This window comes from Prunus persica, chromosome G3 (assembly GCF_000346465.2).
Source record: "Prunus persica cultivar Lovell chromosome G3, Prunus_persica_NCBIv2, whole genome shotgun sequence".
Lineage (NCBI taxonomy): Eukaryota > Viridiplantae > Streptophyta > Magnoliopsida > Rosales > Rosaceae > Prunus > Prunus persica.
Genome location: NC_034011.1, coordinates 18,113,108 through 18,125,715, shown reverse-complemented (window position 1 = coordinate 18,125,715; position 12,608 = coordinate 18,113,108). Strand labels below are relative to the sequence as shown.

The following is a 12,608-nucleotide window of genomic DNA, read 5'->3' as shown; positions in this document are numbered from 1 at the left end:
GACTACGCACAAAATCCTGATTTGGGCTTAATTAGAATGTTATAAACTTGTTTAATAATCTATGTTTTAAAAAATAAAAATAAAAATTAACAGAGGGGGCTAAAGCCTAATTGAAAATTGTTAAACAATGGCCTGATGCCTACAGACACTTAAGATCCTTAGTTGAGATTTTATCTTTTAACCGTTAGATGAAACTAACTAATTTGATCTAACGGCTAACCAATTTGATCACCAATCAAATCTTCACTAGGTTAATGGCTAGTTTGGCATTGCTGTGCTTAAAAAAAAGAAAAACTGATTAAGCTGTGAACTAAAGAAGTTAGGCGTTTGGTAAATGACATTTGAAAAAGTGATGTGAGTAATCAAGTGTTTGGTAAATTTTTATCAGAAGTGCTTTTATTATGTATAGCGACAAAAAGGAACATGATAATAAAACTAATACTTTTTTTAGAAAAACAAATTCTATCACACAACATATACTTATCATTTTTTGAAAAAAACATTATGTTAGTATGAAAATAGTGTTGTCATTTCCTAGACTCTAGCATAGGTTGAAAATTAGTGTGTGAAGAATTGTTACTGGACGTTTTGGCACAACTCATTCAACCCCATACATCCAAGGCTTGACTTGACCGATATGAAAAACTTAATTTCAGGTAAATCATGACATAATCATGCATTCATTATAGGATTCCTAGTTTGAGTTTTTTGTTTTAATAGATATTGTTTTTCTATTAAAAATTGATTGGTTGGCGTTTTTCAATAAGAATCCATATTGAACTAATATTCATGTTGGAAAACCAATTGTGGTCTTCATAAGAGTCCAAATTAAGCTAAAAGTTCATAGTTATAATTGAAGTGGGTTTGGTACTCGTGTGCAGCCATCTGACTAGGTATAGGAAGCTTTGAATAAAAGCAGCTTGCATCTCTTTGGTTTTTGATAGTTTTTGATATTGGGTTGAGCATATAGAATTCTTAAGCAAAAGCTGTTGTGCACATATTTGAGATAAATCATCAAGTGTTCCATGTTTACTTGGTGATTTATCAAACACTTTAATCATTCATATTGCATTCATATGCATGTCGGTGACTCATACGGTTGAGTGCACCAAGACCGTGGTGGCGGTTTTCCTCCGGCGAGCTTGAAGCAATCGTGGCCAGTATTGCGTTCAACATAAGGAGTGTCGAAGATCATCCCGTGACAGAAGTTGAGTTACGAAGAAGTCGGTAAACATTATCTAGAATGAGTCTAGGATAAGTGTGTGAGTACTTCTTGTAATCATCGTTCTATAGTGGATTTGAGTTGGACTGAGGAGTCCCGTGGATTTTCCCCAGAGGTGGAGTTTTACCACGTAAAATAATTCTCTACGTGTTCTTTTATTTTAAGCTTTGCAAATCTCAGGATTGATAACTAATATCAATCCTGCTTCAAAGGTTGATCATTATTTATTGCAAAAAATTTGAATTAGCTTGTTTAACCTTCTCCAGGCATATATAGATATCCTACAGGTATTTTCACATTATTTAAATCTACAATTGTCACATTTAAATTAATTAAAAAGAATAACAAATAAAAAAGTTCACATTACAAATAACTGTGGTCATGGTTGCTGATTTGATTAGTTCAGATTACAAATAACTCTCTCTCTCTCTCTCTCTCTCTCTCTCTGCTGTATTGTAGTTTCTAATTTGATTCTATGATTTTATTGGTTTTGGTTGTTTCCTAATAGTTGATGGCATGAATTTTTTGGTTTTTAGTTGCTGATTTGATTAGTTTAGGTCTTTTTTTACTAACTGTGGTCATGTAGTTTTTAGTTTTTAGTTATTTTGGGATGTGGCTTATTAGGTGCTGCATTGCCCTTTCTAATTTGATTATATGATTTTATTGGTTTTGGTTGTTTCTTACTAGTTGTTGGCATGAATTTTTTGGTTTTCAGTTGTTGATTTGATTGGTTTAGGTCTCTTTTTACTAGATGTGATCATGTAGTTTTTGGTTTTTAGTTATTTTGGGATGTGGCTTACTAGGAGCTGCATTTCAGTTTCTAATTTGATTATGTGCTTTTATTAGTTTTGGTTGTTTCTTACTAGTTGTTGGCATGAATTTTTTGTTATTAGTTGCTGTTTTGATTGGTTTAGGTCTCTCCTTACTAGTTGATGAATTTTTAGACAGGTGGTGCATTGCAGTTTCCATTTAATTATAATTGGCTAAATGATTTTATCATTTCCTAGCATTGGAAGTAGAATCTTATAAACACTAATAATTATATCTGATTTGATGAAATATAGTTTGTTTTTCAATAATGAATCTCTTGTTCATTTATAATTTTGTTAATTTTTTTGGTTTTTGATTATATTTCGTTTTGATTTGAGTTGTTGTTTTGATTTCTTTAGGCTGCTGTTTTTTATGTGTTGCACTAGAGTTTATATTTTTATTTTTTAATTTGATTTGTTCAGGTTGTTTGTTCATAGGTTTTGTCATGAAGTTTTTGGTCTTCCTTCCTACATGAAAAGCACCTTGGGAGGTATGAAATATCTACCTCATGTTTCTTGTAGTTCAATTTTGCCTGCAAGTTTTGCGCACTTTAGTTCAATATAATGCTTTAATCACCTACATTATAAAAAAAGAACTGCTCATTTTTGCACAAACTGCATTGCAGTTTTGCATTTAATTACATTGGCTAAATTGTTTTATAATTGGATATTGGTATGAGTTTTGAAGTTAATAAAAATTATACAATTGTGTCATCAATTGATATGCCTTTTAGACTTAGTTTAGTTGCTTGCTTTCATGATGGCTTTGCTTTTTAGATTGTAAATTGATCATTATTAACACAATGCATTGTAGTCTATATTTCTATAGAATTGGTTTTTGTTTTTATTGCGGTCTATGTTTTTTTTTGCATTTTTTGTTTTTGTTTACATCATTGATATATACATTGTTTTGTTATGTATAACTCTAGAGCATGAGGGATTTGATACAAATGTCGCACGAATTGGTGTTGAAATGAATTTTTTTTTAAAAATCGTTGATTGTTTATATAAAAATTATTTAACTGAATAAATATAATAATAAAAAATTTAGTGTAGTGGTTTGTGAATGAGGCTTCCTCCCTTGAGGATCAAGGAGTGGCATTGTGTGTAATTTTGATTTTTTAAAATTAGGTACTACTTTTTGGTCTTCAGGCTTATGCTAATTAGGTGAAATTGTATTTCTATATTTTAATTAGTAAATTATATAGTATTTTAAAATGAAAGCTCCCTTTATTATTAGTCTATGAAAAATTGAAAATAGCAGCACTCTATTTTTTGCTTTCAACTTTTTACCCATCTTCTTACCATCTTAGGGCTTAAAGAACCCAATTTATAAGGAAAACTTAGGACTTATTATTTCTCAAGTATAACTTTTCCATAAATTAGAATAACTCTTATGGCAACTATGGGGAAATATAAAAAAAGGCAAGTGACTGAAAATTATGACAAATTATTCAGGTATTTATACAGATTTTAAGTTTGTGCATTTACCTGCATTTCGCTATATTAAAGCCTTTCTAATAATCTAATTGCTTAAGAGATGCCACATCATCAAGCTTTGAGTTAGAAAAAAAAAAAATTCTAAATTTACTTTGAACTTTGTGATGTAATGGAAAATCTGCCATGTTTGCAAAAAATTTCAATTCCCAACAAATCAAGTAAAATTAGTTTTCTTTTTTTCTTCCAGTGCACATAGTTTTTTCCTTTGCCTCCTTTGCCTTTTGGGAAGAAAGAGCGATGCCAATGAAAGTTTATAGAGATATTTGGTTATATACTCATTCTTAGCACTAGTGATATAGATAAATACTATACCATTTAATTTCTATAAAAAAAAACCCAAAAAATGACAGCTAGCCTTATTGAATTTAATTTTGATTATTAAATTACTTTGATACCCTATTGAGTGTTTTGAGTTTTTATTTATGAGGTTTTGGGGTTGGGTTTGTTTTAAGAAATCAATGGATGTTTTGTAATTTATATGAAATTAGAAGCCTTTTTGTTATGTTGTAAATGGGCATTGGGTATGTTTCTGAAGTCCATTTCATATAGGGTTTTTTGTATTATAATTTGGGCCCATATATTGAGTATAATAGTAAATCTTCCAAGTTTATATGATTCCTTTGAGTTTGAACTTCAATTAGCTACTATCATTTTACTCACTCTCTCTCTCTCTCTCTCTAAACCTAGCAGAGAAAAAAAAACTCCCCCACCCCTTCAGTGTCGTATCTTGGGGGGAGGTGGTCTGCCCCTCCTCCCTCCCCCTCCTCTTCCTCATTCTTCCTCCTTGAATTACACTTTTCTTCTTCTCCCCTTATTTTTCAATCTGGGTGGATGAAGACCACGGGCATGATTTCCCCTATCACCACCATTTTTACCTTGCGGATCTTGCTTCATACCGACCCAAAATCCATGGCTCATCCGAATTCCTTCACCTCCCCTTTGATATGGCCTCATCCTTGGTATGTAAATGCACATTTCAAACGTGTTTTGGCGCTTTTTTATTGGAAGGTGTGTAGAGCTCTAGCTCGAGTGCTTGCACCACCTCCTTCTATGTTATTGGTTCTTTTTCTCTTAGTTGTGGAATGGTTCTCATTCTTTTTTGGATAGCTGTTGTCTTCATGGTGGTGATTGGTGGTTTGTCCATCTACAGTCGTGGAGTTTCTCTTTGCAAATGGCGGCTTGGAGTTTCTCTTTGGTTGTGGTGGCTATGTATTTTTCTTTTATTTTGTGTTTAATTTGGGCTTTATGTCTAATATGGCCTTTATGCCGAATGTGGGCGTAATGCCTCTTTGTGGGCTATATACCTTTATGTGGGCTTAATGCCTTTATGTTGGCTTTTGCTGTTTTAGTTTTTTTTTTCTTCTTGGGAACATGATCTTCGTGAGATATTGTAGTCTGTAATGGTTTTAGCTAGATTTGTTCATGTTTGTTTCCTGTTGATTTTCTGGCCGTTGTTTTTGCTCAGCTTTATTTGTTCTATTCTCTGCCCTTTGAAGGGATTGCAATGAATTGGAACTTCAAAAAAAAAAAAAAAAAAAAANNTCAATTAGCTACCTTCTTCGTCCTCTACTGATTAGCAAAATATTGTGCTGGTATCTTTCAATCAGAAGAGGAAGGAAAAAAAAAATCCGTGCAGAGAAAATAAAAAAAGGAAGAATAGAAAAACTAGTTTTGACGCTCAAGTCAAAACTGAAGGCGTACAGGTAAAGTCCATCCAATCCTTATCCAACAAAAAAAAAAAAAGAAGGTCCAATCCTATTAGGTTAAGGCTTTCCCATACCTATAAATATAAGGACTAAGTCAATCTCTTCTATAAAACCCAGGCACAAACACAATCTCTCCCTCGCGCTCTCTCTCTCTCTCTCTCTCTCTCTCTCTCTCTCTCTCTCTCTCTCTCTCTCTTGTAAATGGTGCTCAGCTCAGATCAGATGGGTTCCTTTTTGCACTTAGCAGTTCCTCCTGATGACGGAAACCTTGGTCCTATTCCAGCATCCCAAGTGAAGGATGAGAAGCAATTGGGTGAGGAGGTTAGCAAAACCACAACCAACTTGTCTTCTTCTTCTTCTTCAGTTTCGACGCATACTAGGGCTATTGGGATCATTCATCCTCCCCTAGAAATCAGAATCGTTCTCGACAGAACTGCCGAATTCGTGGCAAAGAATGGACCCGGATTTGAGAAAAGGGTCGTTGCTGAGAATACTGGAAATCAAAAGTTCAACTTTTTGATTTCCTCAAGCCCTTTTCACGCATATTATCAGCATCGCTTGCTTGAGTTCTGTGCTAAAAATCAGTCTTCTGGACAGCAAGAGCAACCTTCTTTGCAGCAGCCTGCAGCAGATCCCTCTGCCCAGTTTAAACCAGTGCTCAAAGTGCTCGAAACACCCGAAGCTGAGGAGTATACTGTTCGGCTTCCACAAGGAATTACTGGGGAAGATTTGGATATTATTATGCTCACAGCCCAGTCCGTGGCTCGAAATGGGAAATCGTTTTTGACAGCATTGGTAAACAGGGAAATCAATAACCCCCAGTTCCATTTTCTGATGATTCCTACCCACAGAATGTCTACGTTTTTCTCTTCTCTTGTAGATGCGTATTCGAAGGTGGTGATGCCGCCCAAGGCTTTGACAGAGAAGCTTAAGAAAAGTGTTGCAGACATGGAAACTGTGCTTGAAAGGTGTGTGCGTCGGCTGGAGTGGGAACGTTCACAAGAGCAGGCAAAGCAGAAGGCTGAAGATGAGATTGAGCAGGAAAGGATACAAATGGCTATGATTGATTGGTATGATTTTTCTGTGATTGAAACAATAAACTTTGCCGATCATGAAGACGAGGATTTACCTCCTCCAATGGCCCTTGACGAGGTTATAAGGAGAAGCAAGGTCACTGATATGGAAGAAGATATTGTTCAGCCTGGTGAGCAGGTGGAAATGGAAATGGATGAAGAAGAGATGCAGCTTGTTGAGGAGGGCTTCATGACAGAGGATCCAGAACCACCACTGAGAATTGTGAACAATTGGAAGAGACCTGAGGACAGGATCCTTGCCCAAAGAGACCCAACAAAGTATGTCATTTCTCCAATCACTGGGGAGCTTATCCCTATCAATGAGATGTCTGAACACACGAGGATTTCTCTAATTGATCCAAAATATCAAGAGGAGAAAGAAAGGATGTTTGCTAAGCTTCGGGAGACTACGCTTGCTCAGGATGACGAAATCTCAAGAAACATTCTGGGCCTTGCACGAACCCGCCCTGACATTTTCGGTACCACAGAGGAAGAAGTTTCTAACGCAGTCAAGGCTGAGATTGAAAGAAAGAAAGATGAGCAACCACAACAGGTCATCCGGGATGGTCACACTGAAAGCACTAGCCGCACAGAAAATCATGTCCTTAACAATGATGCAAGAAACCTTCCTGGTCCTGCAGCTCCTCCTCTGTCTAGACCCCCAGTTGTCCAATATCAATCAGTTAGACCACCCCCACCCGGTTCTCGGTTTACAGTCATGCAAGTTCCCCGAGCTTATAACCCCCTTGCTGTTCCTCCACCTACAATACAGATGATGCCACCACCACCTTTGCCTCAGGGGATGCCTCCACCACCACTTCCAGAAGAACCTGCGCCAAAGCGGCAGAAGCTTGATGATTCTACGCTTATTCCAGAAGATCAGTTTTTGGCACAGCATTCGGGACCTGTCCACATCACAGTATCCGTCCCCAATGTTGGTGAAGGTAATCTGAAGGGACAACTTTTGGAGATTATGGTGCAGTCTTTATCTGAAAATGTTGGAAGTCTGAAAGAAAAAATCTCTGGGGAGATCAAGCTTCCTGCAAACAAGCAGAAACTGAGTGGAAAACCTGGTTTTCTCAAGGACAATATATCGCTTGCATATTACAATGTCGGAGCAGGAGAAACACTTACTCTTTCATTAAGAGAGCGTGGTGGAAGAAAGCGATGAAACAGATTATATAACCAGGACGATTAAGGTTCATGCTGGACTTTTCTTGTTATTATGAGAATATGCAATATATCATGTGGGACTCTTTTATTGTACTTTATTGGATGATTTTTCTGAACATATTATTGTTGTCTTTAAATTGTTGCTAGGTGTCGTATCTAGTACAGATTTGGTGCCTCAGCGAGTGTCTCTGGAGGACAATGGGAAGTAGATCAGTTCCTTTTGCTTAGCCAGAGCAAGTCATTTGCTTATATATCTAATTACGGCTCTTTTTTTTGCAATGCAGTTTTTTTCTCTGAAAACGATGTGCCTCATAGTCGTATTATGGCTTTGATATCCATAGAAGCATTCTTGATGTCAGAAGACCTTTGTTTGCTTAAATTATTTTTGATGTTCACTTCAAATTTTGTTGCTGAAATATTTTGCTCTTTGATGAATGTTTGGTGTTTTGGGCGTTATCTAAGTATTTAGTTTCATTTTGTAGGGTTAAGCTATACTGTGCACTTATCAAAGGGGTGATGCCTCTAGAAACTTGTATTGTTTTGCACTCATGTTATCCTTGAACCAGCCAATAGCAAGCAGTGGCTGGTAGAGTTGGTGTTTTCTGATGTTGGTTGTTAACTGCAGGACAAACGCTTAGAGCTACTTGTTGGGACTCATAAAATGGTCTGTGCAACCAGTTAGATGTGTCTACTTCTTTAAGCATCTAAGCCAGGTAAGATGCTTTCTCATCTTTACCATTTTCATGTAGAATTCTTTGCTCTTTTTCCAACTCTGATGGCAATCCTTATACATGCCATTTCTTTTTGCACTATGGGCTGGAAGGAACCACCGGGTTTGATTGCAGTACCATGTTAAAGGAACACTTAGGATTTTGTATCTTTGTATTTTCTCTAGGATTATTAGAGAAGGGTTACGTAGCTTCCCATGGGAAACCGAACAAGATCTCTGACTTACGGTTCCATATCAGCACATTAGCCATGTTCTATCACAACTACAACTCAATTCATAGCTTTTTTTTTTTTTTTTTTTTTTTGCAGTATACTGTTGAAATCCTCCTGAACTTATAGCTACTTTTCGACTAGTGTAATCTTTGTTTTACCGTTGATCCATATAGGTTCCACATCTCATCAATGGGCAGACCTTACCAAAATCCGATGGAAAAATACTGGTTCATGCATCATCACTTTCGATGGTCGTTCTGTAGTCGGTTTTAAGTTACCAAAGCAGCGTGCAAGTAACCTTTTCATGTCAGTTTGAGCACCAATCTCTTATGGTCACATAGCTAGTTGTAACTTGGATTGTAGTGTGGAGGATGTAAGCTGGTATCTGGTGAATGAGCTTGACCACCAGTTGGGTTTATGAGTTGTCTTGGAAACAGTGGTGGTTGCGTCAATATAGGCATCAAGGAAAAGATTGCAGAAGTCAAGAAAAGAAGAAATTGCATTGAATTAGGAAGGGTCATGAATTGCGTTGTGCTTTCTTACCTTAAGTGTGATCGAAATCACAAGTGAATTACATATATTTCTAACTTAAGAATTAATGACAAGTACTTGTAGCTCAAGTGATTAAGAGTAGTTACCCCTACATCCTGAGGTCTTGTGTTCAAATTCCCCCTCAATATCGCTTATAATTGCTGTTGTATTGTATCCATGATGTTGTCTTTGCCTTGTAGGAAACTCTTGGTTGTGTCGACAAGTTTCAATAGAGTTGTTTTACTTGTTATTCTAATAAGAAAATATATGGGGAAATTGAGTTGGCCAAAGAAGAGATTATTAATGTGGGAGATGTGCGTCTAGTCTTATTATTTGCATATGAATTATTGGAGGATTAGCTAACCATTATAGTCCTCTCACTAAAGACAGTTCATGGAGTTAAATTATTCGCCTTTATGGTTATGAGGGAAGTCATAGTGTGTTTGCTTTTTGTTGGGTTTAATTCTATAATAGTTTTAGGGGAATTTTTATTTAAACTTTTCTGTGTTATGTAATTTTACTCATGTAATTCTTCAGTTTTGTTAATGAGAAAACAGTTTTGTAGTTTGTTATTCTCTATTGATTTCTTACCAGAGATGGCATCTACTACCACAACAAATATATATCCCAGAAATATAGCTGTGTTTTTGTTGTTGCCAAAGTTAGGAAGAGGGATGGGTGAGATTCACATGGGTACCGCGGGAGTTTGAACCTAGAATCACTTGAGAGCACACCAAAGGCCTGAGCTAATCCAACTAACACCCCCATTGATTAGAAAAATAGCAGTTTGCTTTGCCATATATGGCTAATTAAATAATGAGATATTAATCTTATTATTTAGAATTATGAGATATTTTTGCAATCAGGTTTCTTTTCAATAAGTAATGGTTAATTAATCTAGTAGACACAGCCACAGGTCTGCAAGCACACCATAAAGGACAAGAGTTTTGTCCTATCTAGCCATACTTCTTCACAAATATTATAGTATATACAAGTATATATTACACTGTTCACTACTACACTTGTGTAAAATATCATAATGTAAAACAATTCCACACATATATTTACTGCTTAAACACTAATTAATATAGGTGAAAACCCACCAAGAAGTTTAGAAGAAAAATTAAATAATGGAATCGCATGCAGTCTTTGTTAATTGCTCCTCTAAGTCTGTCTATTGGCAATGTAGTTGGCTAAACAATATAATGGAGTAGCCATAGCAGCATCAAAATGAGCAAGCTCTTCTATTGCTTGAGCCACCAACTTAGCAGCAAAATTCTTTGCCCCTTCAATGCCCATGAACTTTGGATATGTCGCCTTGTCGCTTGCCAAGTCCTTCCCAGCCGTCTTTCCCAATTCCTCCGACGACTTTGTCACATCCAAAATGTCGTCAACAACTTGAAACAACAACCCTATGCACCTTGCATACTTCCTCATCCTTTCTACCTCACCTTCATTCCCTCCTCCAATTATTGCCCCGCAAACCACCGAAGCCTCGAGGAGCTTCGCGGTTTTATGCACATGTATGTACTCCAATTCTTCTAGTGTCACTTCTTTACCTTCACTCAAAATGTCAACAATTTGACCCGCCACGAGGCCTGATGACCCTACGGCTGAACCAAGCTCGGCAATGGCCCGAACCACGCGTTCAGGGGAGACCACTTTTGTGGTCTTAGCCGCTATGTGCTCAAAGGCAAGGGAGAGGAGGGCATCACCGGCTAAAATAGCGGTTTCTTCCCCAAAAGCCTTGTGGTTTGTGGGCTTTCCGCGACGAAGATCGTCGTTGTCCATGCAAGGAAGATCATCATGAATCAGTGACATGGTGTGGATCATTTCAACGGCACAAGCTGTTGGGATTGCAAGAGACTGATCCCCTCCAACTAATTCACACGAAGCAAGGCATAGAACCGGACGCACACGCTTTCCTCCGGCTAAAAGTGAGTACCTCATTGCCCTATGGATTTTCTTGGGGTATTGCAAAGGCACAGCCTCATTCAAAGCTTTCTCCACCTTCTTTGCCTTCATGGACAGGTACTCATCAAATTGGAATATGGGCAACTGGGTAATTTCAAGTGGTTTGGTGAGCAATGGTTGGACTGAAGATGAGTCAGCAACTTGTGTATGTGTGGCCCTAATCTTCAAGGAAATGAGCCTGAGGCTACCAATTGATATTCTAGGGCTAGGACTTTTGTTGAGAGCAATATTAGGATTTCTGAGAAGGGCTGAGTTTTCATAGCTTGGAATGGTTGAGAAAAGAGCCATTGATTGGAAGACCAGAATTCCTTGTTGATATTAATTGTTGGGTGAATGATGCTCTTGGGAGTTATAAACTTATAATATAGGAGAGATTAAAGAAGTAAAGATGCCGTTTAAGATGTCAATTTCCATAGCTTAGGGTTATTCCTTTTGATCTGGCTTGGACTCTAGTGTCTCATTACATATACATATATTTTTGGACGTTAACGTTTTGGATCTTGTTTTGGTGATGACAGTTGGTCACACGTTATTTGAGATTTATTTATGTTTTTCCTATTTGATATGCAAGAATTTGAATTATTTAATTCTACTATTTAAGTATGCACCCGTCATTGTGTTGCAATAGTTTTGGAATATGATATAGCCACCCCTGTTTGATTCCGAACCTGCTTAGCTTGCCTACAAGATTAGATTCCCCGAGGAAACCAAACTCCCATCAAGCATGCATGATGCTTCGCGACAGATTGTTTTCCAAAGGAAAAATTCTCAAGATTTTATAAAATTGTATCATGCAATATGCCAATAGTAAATACGAGAGGGAGAGTCGAACACATTACCTTAGTATATATTTTAAATTTGAATACCTTCTTTCGCGAAAAAAAAATTATTGCAGAGTTAAATTAACTAGTTTTTAGCAATCATTAAGCACTAACTATACCCTTGTGTCCCTTAATTAAGCTTCTCAGATTGACTCTGAAAAAACAATGGTTTTCTCTCACACCTATTTCTTTCTCAGATTCATGTGTAATGGAAAATATTTTTGCTGGTTTAAACTACAGTAATTTTCAACATTGGACTAACCAAGAATTTAGTACGGTGACTCAAATTAAGAGCGCACACACATTTCTGCACTAATTAAATATTAAGTATATTTTTTTCTTTTGAAATTTCAGATTTATTAATAGAGCAAAAATATTTAATTAAGTACAATGAGAAAGTAGGAAAAAACCATAATAAACATGAAAAGCTAAATTGAATTCTGCAGGAAAAAAGTTTCTTAATTACCAGGATACTCGGGAGGTAAATACAGCACACGTAGGAGTATATTCCTAGATTTATGCCCTAAACTTTTCATGCCAAAACCTAACAGTTTGACATTAAAATCCTGCAAAAAATAAACAAAACACAGTTAGTTAATATAATTAAGGGTAACCCTAATATAATATATATAGTTAATTGAGATTTAAAAAATGAATTTAAATACTCGGCCTAGGAGGATATTAGCATCCTTAAAATAAGGTATAAATCCCATTGGCACACTATGCAAAAAAGCCAGTCCCCTCGCCACTTAAACAACTATGGAGATTTGGTTGTCCCAAGATCCTGACATTGTTGCTTGCGAGGATATATCTCAAGCTTTCTTGTTCAATTGATACATACACGACATACACGGTAT

General features: G+C 36.6%; 2 protein-coding genes across 5 annotated transcripts; one reads left to right on the top strand and one right to left on the bottom strand.

Moving 5' to 3' along the window:
* Positions 5,157–9,537, top strand: LOC18783038 (probable splicing factor 3A subunit 1). 4 transcript variants are annotated; one of them, XM_020559110.1, is made up of 4 exons: positions 5,157–7,509; positions 7,631–7,996; positions 8,109–8,196; positions 8,599–9,537. In XM_020559110.1, exon 1 carries the CDS (start codon positions 5,439–5,441, stop codon positions 7,479–7,481), a length of 2,043 nt encoding a protein of 680 aa, XP_020414699.1. In that variant the 5' UTR covers positions 5,157–5,438; the 3' UTR covers positions 7,482–7,509; positions 7,631–7,996; positions 8,109–8,196; positions 8,599–9,537. The 4 variants fall into 4 exon arrangements, with proteins under 4 accessions (XP_020414699.1, XP_020414700.1, XP_020414698.1 ...); XM_020559111.1 differs by having other exon boundaries at positions 7,631–8,015; XM_020559109.1 differs by having other exon boundaries at positions 7,631–8,196.
* On the bottom strand, positions 9,872–11,235 carry LOC18781575 (geranylgeranyl pyrophosphate synthase 7, chloroplastic). The gene has a single exon (XM_007216329.2). The coding sequence runs from the start codon at positions 11,216–11,218 to the stop codon at positions 10,121–10,123; it is 1,098 nt and encodes a 365-aa protein (XP_007216391.1). The 5' UTR covers positions 11,219–11,235; the 3' UTR covers positions 9,872–10,120.

Bases quoted from the DNA above. Each gene is read 5' to 3' on its own strand.
- LOC18783038 (XM_020559110.1), top strand. From the start codon at position 5,439: ATGGTGCTCAGCTCAGATCAGATGGGTTCCTTTTTGCACTTAGCAGTT.
- LOC18781575 (XM_007216329.2), bottom strand. From the start codon at position 11,218: ATGGCTCTTTTCTCAACCATTCCAAGCTATGAAAACTCAGCCCTTCTC.